Source organism: Sus scrofa, chromosome 17, assembly GCF_054392235.1.
Source record: "Sus scrofa isolate SSC_HxYL_T2T_F1_AM1 chromosome 17, Sscrofa_HxYL_maternal_Yorkshire_Landrace_v2.0, whole genome shotgun sequence".
Classification (NCBI taxonomy): Eukaryota; Metazoa; Chordata; class Mammalia; order Artiodactyla; family Suidae; genus Sus; species Sus scrofa.
In genome coordinates, this window is record NC_139399.1 from 60557427 (window position 1) to 60574598 (window position 17172).

At 51.9% G+C, this 17172-nt stretch overlaps 1 protein-coding gene across 14 annotated transcripts in view; it reads right to left on the reverse strand.

Annotated features, from left to right (window-relative positions):
- The window catches only part of NFATC2 (nuclear factor of activated T cells 2), a 163269-nt gene that overhangs the window by 66764 nt on the left and 79333 nt on the right, over window positions 1-17172 (reverse strand). For all 14 annotated transcript variants that reach the window (XM_085002533.1, XM_085002535.1, XM_085002529.1 and 11 more), the window contains 2 exon segments: window positions 12846-13048; window positions 11439-11611 (listed from right to left, as the gene is read on the reverse strand). In XM_085002533.1, the coding sequence (XP_084858659.1) occupies window positions 11439-11611; window positions 12846-13048 (376 nt within the window).

The following is a 17172-nucleotide window of genomic DNA, read 5'->3' on the forward strand; positions in this document are numbered from 1 at the left end:
GAACTCAAATCTGCAGCTTAAGCAGGAATCCAGGTGATCCGCATGCACCATCCAGCCCAAGATGCACTGCTTAGTGCTGGTTTACAGTCGAATCCTCTGGCCCTGATCCTAGCACAGTGTTTCTTAGGCCAGGCACTCTTGACATCTGGGCAGGGTAACTCCTTGCGGGGGGGGGGGGGGGGGTCCTGTGCTCAGAGGATGTTGAACAGTATCCCTGGCCTCCACCCACCACGTGCCAGTGGCACCTCCCTCACGTGACAACCCAAACTGCCTCTACACAGAGCTGGATGTCCCCTGGGGAAAAAATGGCCACAACCGTCCAAGGCTGAGAATCACCATTCTAGAGATTCTGACTTTGGTGGTCTGCAGGGTGGGCCCCAGCATAGTTTTTTTCCCAACAATCCTTGCTGATTCCAGTGGCCAAACCACGTTTGACCCGAGGCACCATCATGCTAGGATAATGCAGGACCAGGGGACCACAGTGTCCCCTCTTTACTGCCGCTCGAGCCCTGGGGTCAGAACGTCATGGTTTCAAGTCCTGCCTCTGCCAATTCCTTGCTGTGTGACCCTGGGCAAGGCCCTTCACCTCTCTGAGTCACCCGTGCCGCCTCTGTAAAATCCTAAGACGACCTGCCCTGGCAGGTAAGCAGCACAAGAGATGCTGCGTGTAAACATGTGCACGTGGGAGGAAAACACGTGGTGAAATATGTTATCAAGCACCCAAAGGTCCATCGACGGATGGACGAACAAAACGTGGTCTATCTATACAGAAATATTAGTCACATTGCCACACACTCCACATGGATGAAGCTCAAAAACATGATGCTAAGTGAAAGAAGCCAGACAGAAAAGGGCACATATTGTCTGATCCCATTGGTACGTGTCCAGGACTGGCTAATACAGAGGCAGAAAGCAGGCTGGGGGTTGCTGGGGGCTGGGGAGGGACCCGGCTCACGGGTTTCTTTTGGAGGGGGTGAAAAAGTTCTGAAACTAGACAGTGGTGCTGAGTGCACAACATTGTAAGTGCACTTGATGCCACTGAGTTGTGTGCTTTAAAATGGTCGATCGTGTGCCTCGTACCACAATTTTTAAAAATCTATCTCATATAAGACAAAAAAACAGCTAGCAGGTGCCTGGCACAGGGTAACCATGCCAGCAACTCGTCTTTCCCATTGTTAACTTGCAAAATGCTGCTCTTGCCTTCTCGCTGGGTCATTTTCAAAGTGTCCTTTTCATCTGTTATCTGGCTGACACCAGAGCCCTCCCAGGTAATCAAGGAAGACGCTGCTGGTGCCGTTTTGCAGACAGAACGACAGGTGTTTGGAACCTTGCTTCGTGGAGGGGCAGCTCTGGCCTGTGGGAGGCCGCCGTGCTGGACAGTCCTCGGCCCCAGCTCAAGTCCCCCCAAGGTGACCCTTGCCCAGGGCTCCCCAGCTCTAAACCTCACTTTTCCCATCAGAAAAACGGGGCTGTTCACAGACCCACCGCACAGGCTGCTGTGAGGACTACGTGGGAGACAGCGCGTTGGGCTTGATAAATATTGGCCAGTATGGTGACAGCAAGAGCTGGCGTTCCTGGAGCAGCTGCCCCGTGCTTGGTACCACTGCTGTCCCGCCTTCGATATTTCACCAAGTCCGTGTGGCCCACGTCCACGTGTTTACACACATTACTGATCTTGTCCCTGCTGTTCTTGATGGATCCCAAACCGTAACCCAGGTTTCCTGATCCCGACTCCCAGTATTTTTCAAAGGGAGGTTTCCAGGTCACCTGTGGCCAAGTCACCTAGTGGGGCAGGGGGGAGCTTAATGAAAATGCAGCTGCCCAGGCCACACCCCAACCCACAGCCCCAGAAGCTCCTAGAGGAGGAGGCTGGATATTTGCATTTTGACAATCTTTCCAGGTGATTTGTTACACGCAGTCTGTTTGTGAGCCAAGTCCCACACTCAGAGGCCACCTGAGGCCAAGGGGACCTCCTCCAGGGGGGTGCCCAGCCTCCTCAGAGAGCCCAGAGGCAAAGCAAATGGATCCAATTAGCCTCTGAAAGAGGAACTGAAGAGAGGCAAACAGCAACCAAAATTACCCTCCTGGGGTCCACTTCCCTCTCGCTCTCTGATGCAACCTCCAACACCCATGGCCACCAATTGGGGTGACCCGGCCAGCACCTAGGGGAGGATGCCCCACCAACCCACTGGGCCTCCCAGGCCTGCAGCCGGCAGTCCCCACTGCATCCCACTCAGCTCTTTAACCCTCCGAGGGTCCAGGCCCTCCAAACCCCACGCCCTGCAGCACTCTAACCAAAGCCGGGCCACCATCCCCAGGCCATCCTCGGCCTGCTCTCACCTGGGGTGGGATCCAGTCCCCCTGCCCCCACGTAAGCATGGAGGTGGCCCTCAAAGCCAGGCGACTCCTCCAGGCTTCCCTCCTGCCCCCGGAATCCGGCACTTCATAAAGTGGCTCGGGGCTCCTAGGTTTTATGAGCTCTGAATCACCGGGGCGCTGTTGGTTTAGCCTGCGCCGGTGTTTATTTTCACTAGCGACGGTGGCTGATGGCGAGCAGAGCCCGGTGGCAAAGGGAAATTCACACCTCGAGGGGGTCCTCCAGGTCAGCCTGGAGAGGGGACATTACCGCCCACCTGTCTGCCACATGCCTGTCATGGGGCGCCTGGCCGAGAACCACGATCTCCCCAAGAACCTCAGGACGGAGGCGGGAGGGGCCGGTTGGGCGAACTGGGCTGTGCAGAGTGGGTGGGTTTCGCTAATAATAGCGGATCGTTAGAGCGGCCACAGAGAGCGCCTTGGACTCCAGCACTGCCAGTGCACACTTGTGCTGACATGACAGAACTCACATGTGAGAGGCAATTGATGGTCACGGGTCAAAGGATGCTGCCACGTGACTGGCTGCGTTTGAAGCCCAGCTCAGTGAGACCTAGCTCTGGGGCCTTGGGCAAGTCACTTGCTCTCTTTGCGCCTTTGTTTTCTCACCTAGAGAATGGGACTTAGTCGCGGTGCTCAAACTCGGAAGGCTGGCTGCAGAGTAACTGAGCTAATGCACCAGGAAGTGTGTGGCACCTCAGCAGGGCTCCGGGCAGGTGGGTTGTGTTTATTTTTATTGCTAAACCTCATGAGACCACAAGGCAGGAGTTATTTCCATTTTGAAATGGAGGGCGCTGAGTTTCCCAGAGGAGAAGTCACGTGCTCACAGCCACGTAAGGCAGACAGGCTGAACTTGAACCCAGACTGTGGGATTCCCCTACCCAGAGGGGCCCCTTTTGAGTAACACAGGGAAGGACCCAGGGAAAGCCTCCAGCCAGCCTGGGGAAGGAGGGGCCCTCCCGTCCGTCTCGCTCTGGCCCATGCACCGACCACCCCTGGCCGCCGCGCCCCGGCTGCTGTAACCCTTCTTGTCTGCACACCGGGCCCCTGTCCTTGGCTGTGAGCCTGGCCAGGCTGAGCCTGGCTTGGCCCAGAGCGTGGTGCTGACTCAGGCCTTGCCCCCCCGGGGGGGGCGGGGGGCTGTGAGCAGGGCCAGCAGACTGGCCCCCTCAGCCCCCCACCCTGGCCACAGCTGGGTCTTCCTGGGGAAGACGGAGGGTGGGACAGAAGAACCCAATTCTCCCTGAGAATGGGCTTCCCGTCTGTAAGGGACCTGTCCGCATTCGCAGCACAGGCGCGGGGTGGGGGTGTGCGGAACCAGGGCCCACGGTGCTTGAGGCCACCTTCTCTCTCTGGACCCCACGGAAAATGGAGCAGTGACAGCAGCCCTGCAAGACTGCAAGCCCCTCCTGTCCAATCCGCGCAGTCTGGAGCCGCAGGAGGACAATTAGGGTACCTCTCCGATGGACTAGCCCCTCGAAAGCCTCCAGCAAACAAGGCCCCTCCAGGGATCTCCTCTAACTGATGAGCTCCCAGGTCACTGGGGGGCCAGGCAGCCTGGACAGAGAAGAGGACGTGGGTTTAATGCCCAGCTCTGGCCCTTCCCTTGTCAGCAACGTGACTAGCAAAGCATTCAGTCCTTCTGAAGTTCAACCTGCTAGACAGAAGCCCAGAGTCTTTAGGATACGTCTTGAGGTTTTGAGGAGGATAAAAGCAAGTGACATGACAGCGGGCGGCACCCAGTAGCTCTTCGATAAAGGGCATTTGGCCGTCACCACTGCTGCAGAACCAGCTCAGTCACAGGCCATGATCACATGGCTGGGACCAGATCCATCAGAAGAGAAGCCACCCCAATCCTGGGCTCCCCCAAATCCAGCTTTCCTGTAACTGCCAACCCACAGCACTGGTCAGATAATCATCTAAGCTCTTTCTTAGCAGCAGGGCACGCTGCTTGCTGCCAGCTGACCTGAAACAATCAGTGTTGGTAAAACTCCCACACAGACCTCCTGCTGCCTGGGCTGGGAGCTCTCGGCTGTGACAGAGTGGCAGCCAGAGGTATGTGACATCTGCTTTGCAGGGCTACAAGGAGGCCCATGGGTGGGAAAGGATGAGACACACCACAAGAGAGGTACTGAGGTGATTCTACTGCACCGACGTGGGTACCAAGACCTTCCCCATTTTACAGAGGAGAAAACTGAGGCCCAGCACGCTCAGTCACGTCCCTGGGACTAAAGAGCTCATAAGTGGCAGAGGCAGGAAGGTGAACCCAGGCCCCCAGTCCTAACCGTCACTCGAACCTGCTGCTTTCCATCATGTCAGTTTCTGAGATTTCTCAAGTGCAGTCCCTTGCTTCCTGCCTAAAAGCCACCTTGGAGAGCAAGGGCTGACAAAGGCTGGCTTACTTGCCCTCTGCCAGGTGCCCAAATTTCACCCAAGATTTAGCCCTACAGCATCTCGAGAAAAACAATCCACGGCTGAGCGGTGGGAGGGCGCCTCAGCCTCTAAGGGTCCCTGAGCTGGTCTCTCTGCAGTTTATAGGAGATGATGTCACCCGTTGGGGTTCTGGTTCAAATGAACCTGTCACTGGTGAGGGGGCTCAACCTTGGTGTCCGGCAGGCTGGGGATGTCACAGCTGGCGTGACCCTTTCCTCGCTGTGTGACCACAGGCAATTAGTTGAATGTCTCTATGCTTCAGTTTGCCCATCTATAAAATGGGAACAGATGCTGAGTCCACAGTGTTCTTACGATGACTCAGCAGCCACAGAGAAAGTGACAGATAATTGCTCCTTTTCCTTCACCTCGTCCCAGCCTGTCCCCCTCATCTCCTTTCTTCCTTCCTTTGGTCTTCAAGTATTTATTAGCATCACTCTGTGCCAGACACTGTGCCAAATGAATTTCAAAATATAAATCACAACATGCCAGGCCCTTACCTAGAACTGAAGGCTTCCTGTTTCCCTTAGAATAAAAGCCAAAGTCTCCAGCTTCCTTTCAGACCTCATCCCCGACACCTCTCCCTGCCCCATCACTCTGCACAACCTCCTTGGCTGCCTTTCCGCTGCCTGAAGACAGCAAGCTTATCCCTGCCTCAGGGCCTTTGCACGTGCCCTACCCTCCGGCTGAGCCACCCTCCCCTGACACTCAGGTCCAGGTTAACATGCCATCTCTTCAGGGAGCTCTTCCCTGAGCAGCAGGACCAAGGCTGCTGCTCCCCCAGCCCCCAGTCACCAACACATGGTCCTTGTGACTTTCATCACGACACCTGGCTCTGTTTGAAACGAGGTCTTTGCCTGCTTGGTGACTGTGGGTTTTCCTCACTGGAACGTGACCTCCATGATGGCCAGGACTTTGGTTCACCGCTGAATCCCCAGTTCCTCACCTCCAAAATGCACGCCAAATAGATTTGCAATTGAAAGAATGAACGCGAAGGAGCCTGGGAACCTCCATATGCCGTGGGTGCGGCCCAAAAAAGACCAAAAAAAAAAAAAAGTTTCTGAAAGAGAAGAGAAGATCTCTGCTACCTTCAGATAGGTGGCAAATTCTTGTGGGAATGTAAAGAGAAATAGCCCCAAAAGAAAAGAAAAGAATAAACTTCATCCAAATAAAATACTGATGCTCATAATAAAAAATTGGGAACATAACCAGGCGAGACACAGACTGGCAGAAAATAGTCATGATACATAAATCTGACAATGGATTCGTATCCACAGGCATAAAGAACCACTGCATAGAAATACGAGTAACTCAATAGAAAACAGGCAAAATCTTTGTGAACACTTCACCTGAGAAGACATATGTCAGCCAATAAGCATAGAGGTTAGGGCTCAGCATCATTAGTCTGCAGGGAAATGCAAATTATGGGTTACACACAATGAGATACAATTTTACACCCACTAGAATGGCTACAATTAAAAAGACTGACAAACGAGTTCCCTTGTGATGCAGTGGGTTAAGGATCTGGTGTCATCACTACAGCTTGGGTCACTGCTGTGGTGGTCCAGGAACTTGTACAAGCCATGAGTGCAACCAAATAAATTAATTAACTAAAGAAATAATAAAAGGACTGACAAAGCCAAATACTGGTGAGTATGTGGCGTGAGTAGGATTCTCATTCACTTTTTTTTTTTTCTTTTTAGGGCTTCCCTGCCTCGTATGGAGGTTCCCAGGCTCGGGGTCGAATAAGAGCTGTAGCCACTGGTCTACACCACAGCCAGAGCAATGCCAGATCTGAGCTGCATCTGTGACCTACACCACAGCTCATGGCAACGCGGGCTCCTTAACCCACCAAGCAAGGCCAGGGATAGAACCCGGATCTTCATGGATACTAGTTGGGTTCTTAACCCCCTGAGTAATAACAGGAACTCCTTATCCGCTCTTCACAGAGTGTAAAATGATTCAGAAAATACACAAATCAGAACATGTATTTTCCCCAGCGAACGCATCCGTGCTGTATTATTCCCCACCATGAAGTTCTAGAACAGGGAAAGAAAGCTCATCTCTGGTGACAGAAAGCAGCCCAGGGCTTGCCTGTGGGGGGGCTGGGGCGGGGGCACCACTCGAGGGCCACACGGACTCTCAGGACTCAAGGAAAACACCCCGAAACGTCTTCTGCTGCTCACAAGGGCGCAGGCAACTGTCCAAGCAGCGGAACGGAAGACTTGCCGTCTAATTTACTCTGCCTGCATCACACTTCAGTAAAACACATTTATGTCACGAAGGGGGTGAGACTGACAAGAGCACGTGAGAAATTCCATGGTTGAGTCCACACCTCATACCCGCGCCCCCACTTCCTGCAAAACGAGCAAAGTGAATTTACACTCCATGCCCCGAGCAGGCCTGGCTCGGTGGCAAATTGCTCGAGGTGGTTCCTGAAATGTGATGAGCAGAGGGGCCCCTCGCAGGGCAGGGAGAAAACCCACAGGAGGGTCTCGCTGGACATGTCCGTTCCAGCTCATCGCTGCCCTCCTCTCCCGCTGCACAGCCTGCGGAGGCTGGTTTTCACGCTGTCATTTTTTTCAGCAGAAGTTCTAGAGACAGTTGCTATGTGCCAGGCCCTAACTAACACCCGCTGGTCCCTAACCTTCCCTGAGACAGGCTGACAAGCAAGGTGGGTGGTCAGGGCACAGGGAGAGGCACATGCAGCTAAGACCGGGAACCGGTGCTCTGGGTGGAGGTGACAGCAGAGGCAAAGCCTAGGAATCAGAGGCAGATCGGACCGGGGAACTGAGGGCCAGAGAGGGGAGTGCAGTCGAGAAATGCAGCCATGGGGAGCAGGGCAGTGGGTAGAAGAGCACCCCCACCAAGACTTCTCGTCCACCCAGAACCTCAGGTGACCTCACTCACAATCGGGGTCTTCGGCGACATAAATAAGGATGCGGATAGTCACCCTGGATGAGAATGCGCCCTACAGGCAGGGGGAATGTCCTGAGAAGAGACCCCAAGGGCACACAGAGGAGGCCCCGGGGTGATGGGGACAGAGATTGCAGCGTTGCATCTCCAAGCCAAGGAACGCTGGGGATCAACGGCCACCCCGAGGCCAGGAGAGAGGCTGCAACAGAGCCTCCAGAGCGAACTAAGCCGACACCTGCCTCCAGATCAGAGAGAACCCGCTGCCGTTGCTGTAAGGCTCCCAGGTGGGGGCTGGTTATGCCAGCCCTGGAAAACTCGTGCAAGGACGCCAGGGCTCCACCACCACAGGGAACTTGGTGTTGAACTTGGAGTGGACGCTGAGCACTCTGGGGAAAGGAGAACTGTCCCGTTTCAAGGTGGCTGCCTGAAACTGCCACTGTGTGGACGTTTCTTGTTGGGCAAGATGAGGGCGCTGCCTTCCGGCCTCTCCCATGTGCTCAGACAAGTGGGAGGCAGTGATCTGCCTGGAGCAGGGCAGGTGTGGCGGCCTCTAGAGCTGGGCTACTGCAGAAGATTCGAAATAATCTCTGCCGAGATTAAGGGAGGGAACTCAGAGTAGCTCCGTGGCAACACTGAAGAAATAGTGGAAACAGAAGCCCAGGAGTCTTGACCCCTGGCACACCGGCTTGTAAATAAACATAAGGAATCTGCATTTCCAGCAAGTAACTCCCTTTCCAAGAGGGAGCTCCAGCAGCTCGTGCAAGATTTTTCTACTAGATTCTAAGAATTCTCCCTTGATCTCTGAGGCATCGCATGAAAGATGCTTCCAAGGTAAATAAGTTAGCCTTGGAAATAAGTACCAGCCCAACGAGTGTTTTTCTCACCCACTCACCTTCCCCCATGGGTATACCCTAAGTCACTTAGTCCAACAACTATTTGTCATACGCACACCGTGTCAATGCATATTAGAGACTAATTTGTTTCTGGACTATTTCCCTAAGGACCACACAAACAGTAAGTCCATCAGTCCATAAATATTTACAGAACAGCCAGGCACTGATCCAGGAAAAGAGAACAAAGAAGGAGATTAAAATGACAGAAGCATCTGTCTTCCCTCTGTGAGAGGGAAAGTGGCCCTTTGGCAGCTCGGCTTGGTACTGCAAGAAGGGCTGGTGGCATAGAAACCAAAAGAAGGTGTTTCACAGAACTGGAAGGCTGCAGACCCTGTCCGTGCTACCTACCAAGTAAAAATGAGTGAATCACTTTACCGAGAATGTCTCGGTTTCCTTATCTGTCAGAGCACAGCAGTTGAATCAGCCAAACACTTTTTTAAAAGAATCAAAAAAAAAAAAAGAAAAAGAAAAAACCCACTCTGTTCAATGTGCCAACAACTTTATAACGCCCGGAGGATCTTGCTGGTGAGGCACGCAGTTCAGTGATGATCCCTAGTCTCAGACCGACGTGAGCTAAGGTGACTTGAGGGACCCAAAGATGGGGAGGAAGTGCGGATGGTCCCCCCCCCCCCGAGGCCTCCTGCACCCCACCTGACTCCAAACCGCAGCCCCATCCTGGAGACTGAGTCATTTGCCAGAAAGAAGAGACCGTATCTTCTCAAAATCCCCCAAATCACGGAGGAAGAGCCTGAGGCTCCTTCCCCAAACATCTTGAGATGCTCAAAACCAAGGCCAGGGCGGGGCAGCCACCACGACTAGCACTTGGGGGCCAGGGTGGGGTCTGCTGGGTAGAGGAGGGGAATTCCAGTGTTTCTGAGCTGATGTTTTCTCAAACCCTCGGGTGCCCTCGCTGTCTGCCACTGGGTCCTCTGCCTCCACCACCAGAGCACAACCTCACCACCACACCGGCCTGATCCGCATCCTGACTCACCAGCTGGAAGACATCACAGGCTTCCTTCATCCTTTTCCAAAGACCAACTGAGACCAAGATCTGACTTCTCTCCCCACAAGAGTCCGCCCTCTCCCCCTGCTGCCTGAGCGCCAGCCTTCCTGAACCCTCTCTGCCTAAAATACTCACCCTTTCCCTCTCCTCATTAGTGTCTGATGAAGGTACCTCTGATGAATCCGAGCCACATGCAGTTCCCAGCTGATCCACAGAGTATTTTTGAATTTGTTCCCACTTTTTAAAAATCAGGAGATGATTGGTTCATCTTGAAAAATCAGTAGATTTGGAATTCCCTTCATGGCACAGCGGAAACAAATCTGACTAGAATCCATGAGGATGCGGGTTTGATCCCTGGCCTCGCTCAGTGGATTAAGGATCTGGGGTTGCTGGGAGCTGTGGTGTAGGTTGCAGACATGGCTCGGATCCTGCGTTGCTGTGGCTGTGGTGTAGGCCGGCAGCTGCAGCTCTGATTAGACTCCTAGCCTGGGAACTTCCATATGCCGTGAGTGCAGCCCTAAAAAGAGAAAGAAGGAAGGAAGGAAGGAGAGGGAAGAAGGAAGGAAAGAAAGAGAGAGAGAGAGAGAGAAGAGGAAAGGAAAGGAAAGGAAAGAAGGTTTGGCCACACTGGGTCTACACTGCCACACAGAAACACTGGCTGCATTTGAGTAACTGCCTCCCGGTCTCGTCTCCACCACCTCCTGCTGCTGCCTGCCTACCCGCTTCACTCATATCCACGACCTCCCTAAGTGTCCAGTATAAAAGGGGGGGGGGACCTGAAACGAAACTGCATATAATATATGATCTTAACAACATGAAAAAAATCCTTAGAGGAAAGAGACTCAATATTAACAGCTTTTGTTTCTGAAGCAATGCTTACTTCTTTCCTTCTTTATGCCTTTAAAACTGACTTCTGAACTCTCAAAAGCTGAACAGACCATCAGCTTTGTCATGTCGCACTGCAAGATCCCACAACAAACTTGCCCAAACTCCCTAAGAGTGAGCAAAGCAGCTTCTTTTGAAGCCTGGGAGAGCCGAGCAAGGTCTCTGCTCAGAGCCCTTCCAAATGCCTCTCCGTACGACTCTGAAAATCTTCGGCATCTTTGTTTGGGTATCTTTATCTCCACCAGCTCATCATCTTGGTGAGGACAGAGGAAACATCCTGCTCACCTGCAGCCCCGCAGCCCCGCACCCGACACTGAGCGGATTCTCAATAAACACCCTGGGGTGGGCTGGGGGTGATGGGGACGCGTGGGTCCTGCATGCCAAAGCTCCTGTTCAAATCCCAGCCCTGCTGGGACAAATTACCCAACCCTTCACCTCTCTCCTGCCTCTTCTGTAAAAGGGGCATCATGACACGAGCGATTGCCAAGGGCTGCTGAATGGTTAATGAGCACTTAGCCCAGTGACTGGTGGAGGCACAGTTCTGTAAACAAGGGCCACCACGACAGTATGATTATTCTATTGAAAGAAGAGAGGAGAAAATAAAAGAAGGACCTGAAATACCGTGAGCTCAACGCAACTCCATCTACCCTGTTTGAGACCAACACAGCATTTACACATGTCAAACCTCCTCAGCTAAGCTGTAGGCTACTTATTAGCCACATTATTTTTTACATTAAACCCTCCACAGGTAAAATGAAGCAGAGTGAAACCCTTAAATGTGCTCTGGCCCTGGCCTCTCTGGTCAGCTTGGGCTCGCTATTGATCTCTGGGGGTCCTGCCCATTCTTGCTGGGTGCTTTGCCCAGGCTACCTCGCCCAGGCTAGAAGGTCACGTTGGGTGCACCTGCCAAGACGGACGGCGCCCAGAAGCCAACTTACAGCACTCAATGGGGTTAGAGGCCGTCTGCAGAGAGATGATCCTTCCGCTGGCCTCTGGAATGTGCACCCGGAAAACCAGCCTCACGCGCGTGTTCTTTCTCCCGATGTCGGTCTCGCCTTTCCGCAGCTCGATGTCCGCGTTCCTCAGCTTCAGGATCCCCGCGCAGTCGATGCTGCCAGAAAGCGGGGGACCCATTTACACCCCACCATCTCGGGGAACGGGAAAGGTCAGCCACAGGACCGGCCCAGTCAGAGGACCGACATAATTCCACCACCAGCCCCGAGCCGGAGAGGGGGTGGGGGGACTGCAATTCCCTGAGACAAATATTTCAGCCAGGAATTTAGACTAAGATGGGGGGGGGGGGGGGACACTTACCAAGTAATTAGCAAAAGTCCCCAGTGTCAAGTACTTCCCTAGGGAGATTCTGCCTGCCAACTGTTCTACTCTCAAAAATATCTGAGGCATTCCTGCTGTGACTACAGCGGCTTGGGTCACTACAGAGGCGCAAGTTCAATTCCTGGCCCAGCGCAGTTGGGTTAAGGATCTAGCATTACCACAGCTGCAGCACAGGTCACAGCAGCAGCTGAGATTCAGTCCCTGGCCTGGGAACTTCCATATGCTCCGGGTGTGGCCATTAAAAAATGGGGGGGGGGGGTATCTGAAAACCTCAAATACACAACTGGTGAAAATTTGATTATGGATTATTCAATAGTAAGAGTGGTGTATAGACACAAAGTACCTTCCACTGGATCAGTGTGCCATGGTCACGTGAGAGCATGCTTGTTCGCAGGAAGTGCACGCTTAAGAGTGTGACAGTAAAAAGGTATGATGTTTGCCATTAACTCTCAAACAGTTCAGGGACAAATGGAGAGAGAGGGATGCAGAGTAACACAGCAAATGTGAAATTTGGTAGCAATTGGTCAATCTGAGCAGACAGTACAACGGGAGCCCTTGGCATATTTCTCGCAGTTCTCACGTTCGAGATCATTCTCTAATCATGTTTTTTAAACGCCAATACGTGGGTGCAAGGTTTCCCACACTTTAGCCACAGCCATATTAGCTCTGGGAGGTTAGATCTATCTAACCTAATCATCATTACCTAATAATGTTCGTTGAGTCAAAATTTTAAATGTAAATAAATTTGGCCTCATCCCAAGCAACGTAATCCGAAGCTTCCTAAGCATTCTTTTTCTCAATGCACTTGAAAAAAAAGCTAGGTCTAGGACTTTCAAAATAGAAGCTTTAAAAACCAGAACTCTCTACGGGTCCATCACAGATTGGGAACTATCATCCACAGCAGCTCCCATCCGTGTCACAGAGTCCCGTCTCCCAAAGCCCTGCCACGTGGCCCCCCTCACTTCCCCACGAAGACCCACGGCCCTCGGCCCTCGGCCCCCAGCCCTTACGTGGCCCTCATGTTGTTTTTTGGCTCCAGCGGAATCTCCAGGACTTTGGTGTTGCCCACGATCTTCTCATAGCTGGTGGTGGTGACAGTTTTCCCCGTGATCCGGTGCACTTGATAGAAGGCGTGGGGCTTAAGGATCCGCTCGTCGGCCGTCCCGATGAAGATCTGAAGCCCCAGGGGCTTGTTTTCCATGTAGCCATGGAGCTGGGGGGGGAGAAGAGAAAACTGAATTATTGAAGGGTATGGTGGCTATTGTCCGACACACACAAAATATCAGAGATGCTCATGGGGTAGCAGAAAAAACACAGGTCTGACTGCTGCATTGTCTAGAGGCATGGACAGCTGGGAGCAACTGTGATGCCCAGCCAGAGGGGACTGCTCGGATAAATACAGGGATCCTCTCTAAAATGGGATATTAAGCAGCCATGAGCCATGAGCTCTACAGTAGACAGAACTGCACTTCTGGAGAAACACCCAGAAACTACGGTTGTTGGGGGTGGCGTGGCAGGGATGAGAGTGAGGATAAGAGATTGGAACAGGCAATTAACAGAAAAACGAATGATGATTAGCACAGAAGAGATGTTCAATCTGACTTGTGAACAGAAAAATACAAATTAAATAACCATGGGATACCATTTTTCTCCCATTAGGTGGACACCCATGTAGATATTTAAAAATATCAAGTGTTTGGGAAGCTATAAGGACACTTACAGCCACTCTCCCACAGTCAAAAGAAACATAAATTGATATAATTATTTTAAAGCATATTGAAGTAGCAGCTATTAAAAGTACATATTCCCGAGTTCCCGTCGTGGCTCAATGGAAAACGAATCTGACTAGCATTCACGAGGACACAGGTTGGATCCCTGGCCTCGCTCAGAGGGTTAAGGATCTGGCGTTGCTGTGAGCTGTGGTGTACGTCACAGATGCTGTTCACATCTGGCTGTGGCTGTGGCGTAGGTCAGTGGCTCCAGCTCCAATTGGACCCCTAGCCTGGGAACCTCCATATGCCATGGGTGTGGCTTTGGAAAAAAAAAAGTAGACATTCCCTATGAACTAATACATCCACTTGTTGGTATGTACCCTGGATGAAATGTAGTGTATGCAGGAAATATGCACCAAAATGTTTGCTGAAACAAACGGAATAATGAATGAAGAGTTTTCCCTGATTGTGCTTATGAGTGATGATATGACACGTCCAGATCAGGAAAGACTACAACAGGAAAAGAACAGTGTGGGGAAGACCCATGAATTCACCCGGGAAGATCTAAACACAGTGTTGAGAGAGCAAAGCAATTTGTAGGACAATATGGATGGCAGAATACAGCCTCTTTTTTTTTTTTTAATGCTAAATGTTTGTAATCCATTCATTTACACTCACGGGAATGCAAGACAAAAAGGTGTGGAAGGATGCACTCCAGACAGACCACACTGCCCTCATTTCTAGGGATGGAGGAAGAGATCAAGTTGAGAAGGTGGTCAACCAGGACTTGAACTCATAAAGTTAGAAGAAGAAGCTATGTGGGGAAAGAATTTGCAACAGAATGGATGTGTGTATATGCATAACTGAATCACTCTGTTGACAGCAGAACTTAACACAACCTTGTAAAAACCCTAAGTTTTTCAAAGTCTGTGAGTCAGTATCTGTTCTGCAAAGAAGGAGACAGTTTGCGGGGTGGGGGGATGCGCTGGGGGTGTGGGATGGAAATTCTATAACATTGGATTGTGATGATCATTGTACAACGAGAAATGTAATAAATTCACTGAGCAATTAAAAAATTAAGTTTTGTTGCAGTATTAAAAAAACACAATCTTGTAAATCAACGGTATCTCAATAAAACATTAAAAATGAAAAAACTTAAAGAACGGTCTAACCAAGATGTCAGATCATTAAGAGTATTTTTGATGTAAAAAAAAACCTAGAAGCAGAAGAGCTGCGTGGCAACTTGTGAAATTTAACACTGGTTTTGAAAACTATACATAAGAAAAGAAAAAAAAGGGTGTTGAGCTGAAAGATGGGTTTCTGCCTTGCCACTCCCAGCTGAGAAATGCTTGACAAAGCATGTAATCCCTCTGCGTGTCCCTGCTCCTTGGTGGTAGTAGTGGTGGCGGGCGGGCATGACAAGTGACAACTCAGTGAGATCGCATCCGTCCACAGAATTCTACAAAATTTCAGCAGGATCTAGTCAACTGCCAAAATCCCAAGACCCTAGGATGATAGACAACTTCACAGGGTCTAGAATTGCACCGTCCAACACGGTAAATACCACAATTAAATTGACAGTTTAGTTTCTCCGTCACGCGCGCCACACATTTCAAATGCTCGGTAGCCACCACTGGCTGGTGGCTACTGGAACGGATGGATGGCACAGTTCTGGACATGGCCATCCTCGGGAAGAGTCCTCCAGGACAGCGCCGGTCCAGAGCGATGGCATCCTCGCGAGCCCTCCCGCCGAGAGGCAGGCAAGCTAAGGGTGGGGCAGAGCCAGATGGCAGCCTTCTTCATCACCCGCCAGGCTGCCACCCACAAAATTTACATACGTGTCTGATACACACCCGAGAGGCACCCTCGGGCAGAGGTGGCAATGAAGTCGGTCTCTTACCCTCCCCCCATGCAAATTGAAGAGTAGGGCGCTGTTCGTGACCAAAAATCAAAGAAGAAGGGCAGCACTGAAAAGAGATTTTGTCTTTGTTGTTCTGGCTCTGCATTTGGACCCAAGGTCACTACCTTTCCTCGAGTCCTCTCCTGGATCCATCAGGAGCCAGTAAACACAGTTATCACACAGCAGCAAGAAGGAGAGTAGAGAAGAGACAGTGAGCCGAAGGGCGCGCAGTTCCTCCCGCCTCCCTGGGACCGGAGAGCAGAAATTGCGGGCTGTGTGGACTCAGAGGAAACAGCCAGAGAACACCTGGAGATAAAATCTGTCACGTCCCCCAGGCTCCACCTGCGTCCGGCCACCTCTGTCCCCTCGCCTGATGGCACGCTAGCCCAAGCCACCACTGCCTCTCCCTGGAATGACCAGCCCTGCTCCCTCACTGACCTCTTGCTGGTCTTTAACGGAACAGTCCACTCATCTTTAACAAATGCAAATCAGACCCAGATGTTCCCCTGCTAACAACCCTCCAAAGACTTCCTGGGGCCAGAGAATAAAGTCCAGTCTTGGTGCACGGTCTATGAGGCTTCCACAGCCCAGCCTGTGCCTCCCCGGCCTGCCACGGCACTAGGCTCCTCGTAACACCAGCTATCCTTCCATTCCCTGAGCACACCACGTGCTCTCCAACCTCAGGGCCTTTGCACAGCCATCCTGCTGCCTGGCACACTCTTCCATTGGCACACTGAGCTCTCGGATCTTCAGGTCTTTCCCAAAGCACATTATTTACAAACACCCAGTGCCAGAGCAGCTCTTTCAGCCTTGCAAGAGCCAGTGGGTTACAATTTCAGGAATTTTAAGAGCTATGAGATGTCACTTTGGGAGCCTGAAATCAGCCACGGTGAGAATTTCTGCACCACAAAAACTGGCCAATGCTACACATTGGGGCTCTTGATTTCCAGAGGACTGGCTCTTACACATTCGCTGGCACACCCCTAGAAGAGTTACTTCATTACCATCTGAAATTGTCTTGTTGGTTGTTTATTCGCTGAGCAGCTCTCTTTCTCACCTGAGCAGGAAGTCCATGGCAGCAGGAAGTGTGTGTGTTTTTGGTTCAACGTGATCAGTGAGCACATGGGATCCACGGTCACCAGCGACAGGAGGGCGAAAGAGCTAAGCGTACACTGCCCACCGGCCAAGCACACGCACCCCACATTTTACAAGCATCCCCACGATTCTCGGGAGGGAGGATGGGCCTGTTTTATAGACGAGGAAACGGAGGCTGGCAGAGGCCTGGCAACTTGCCCTAACAGACCCTGTGAGCACAGGGCAGAGCCAGATGTGAACTCTGAGCCTTCCACCTCTAAGTCCACTCCCAGCACACTGTCTGTGCCCTTGGCATCTGGTCCACAGCAGCTCTCTGATCCACAGCCACAGGTCACAGAATGCAGATCAGGTCCCCAAAGGAAACACAAGCAAGTGCTAAATTATAAGATCAAGAGCATTCTTCCTGCTGAACAAGAGAGAAAGGGAAGGAGGAGGAGGAGGAGAGAGGGGAGGGGGAGAGAGAGGAGGGAGGGGGGCGGGGGAGGGGGGAAGAGAAACAGGCAACAGCATCCAAAACAAATAATGCTGCCCCTTGGGAGAGGAACCTGCATCTTTCGGCAGAACCTCTCTGAGTCCCAGAGCAGCCCCTGCCTGAGCTGAACTAGCTGACACCATCTGAGCAGATGGAAC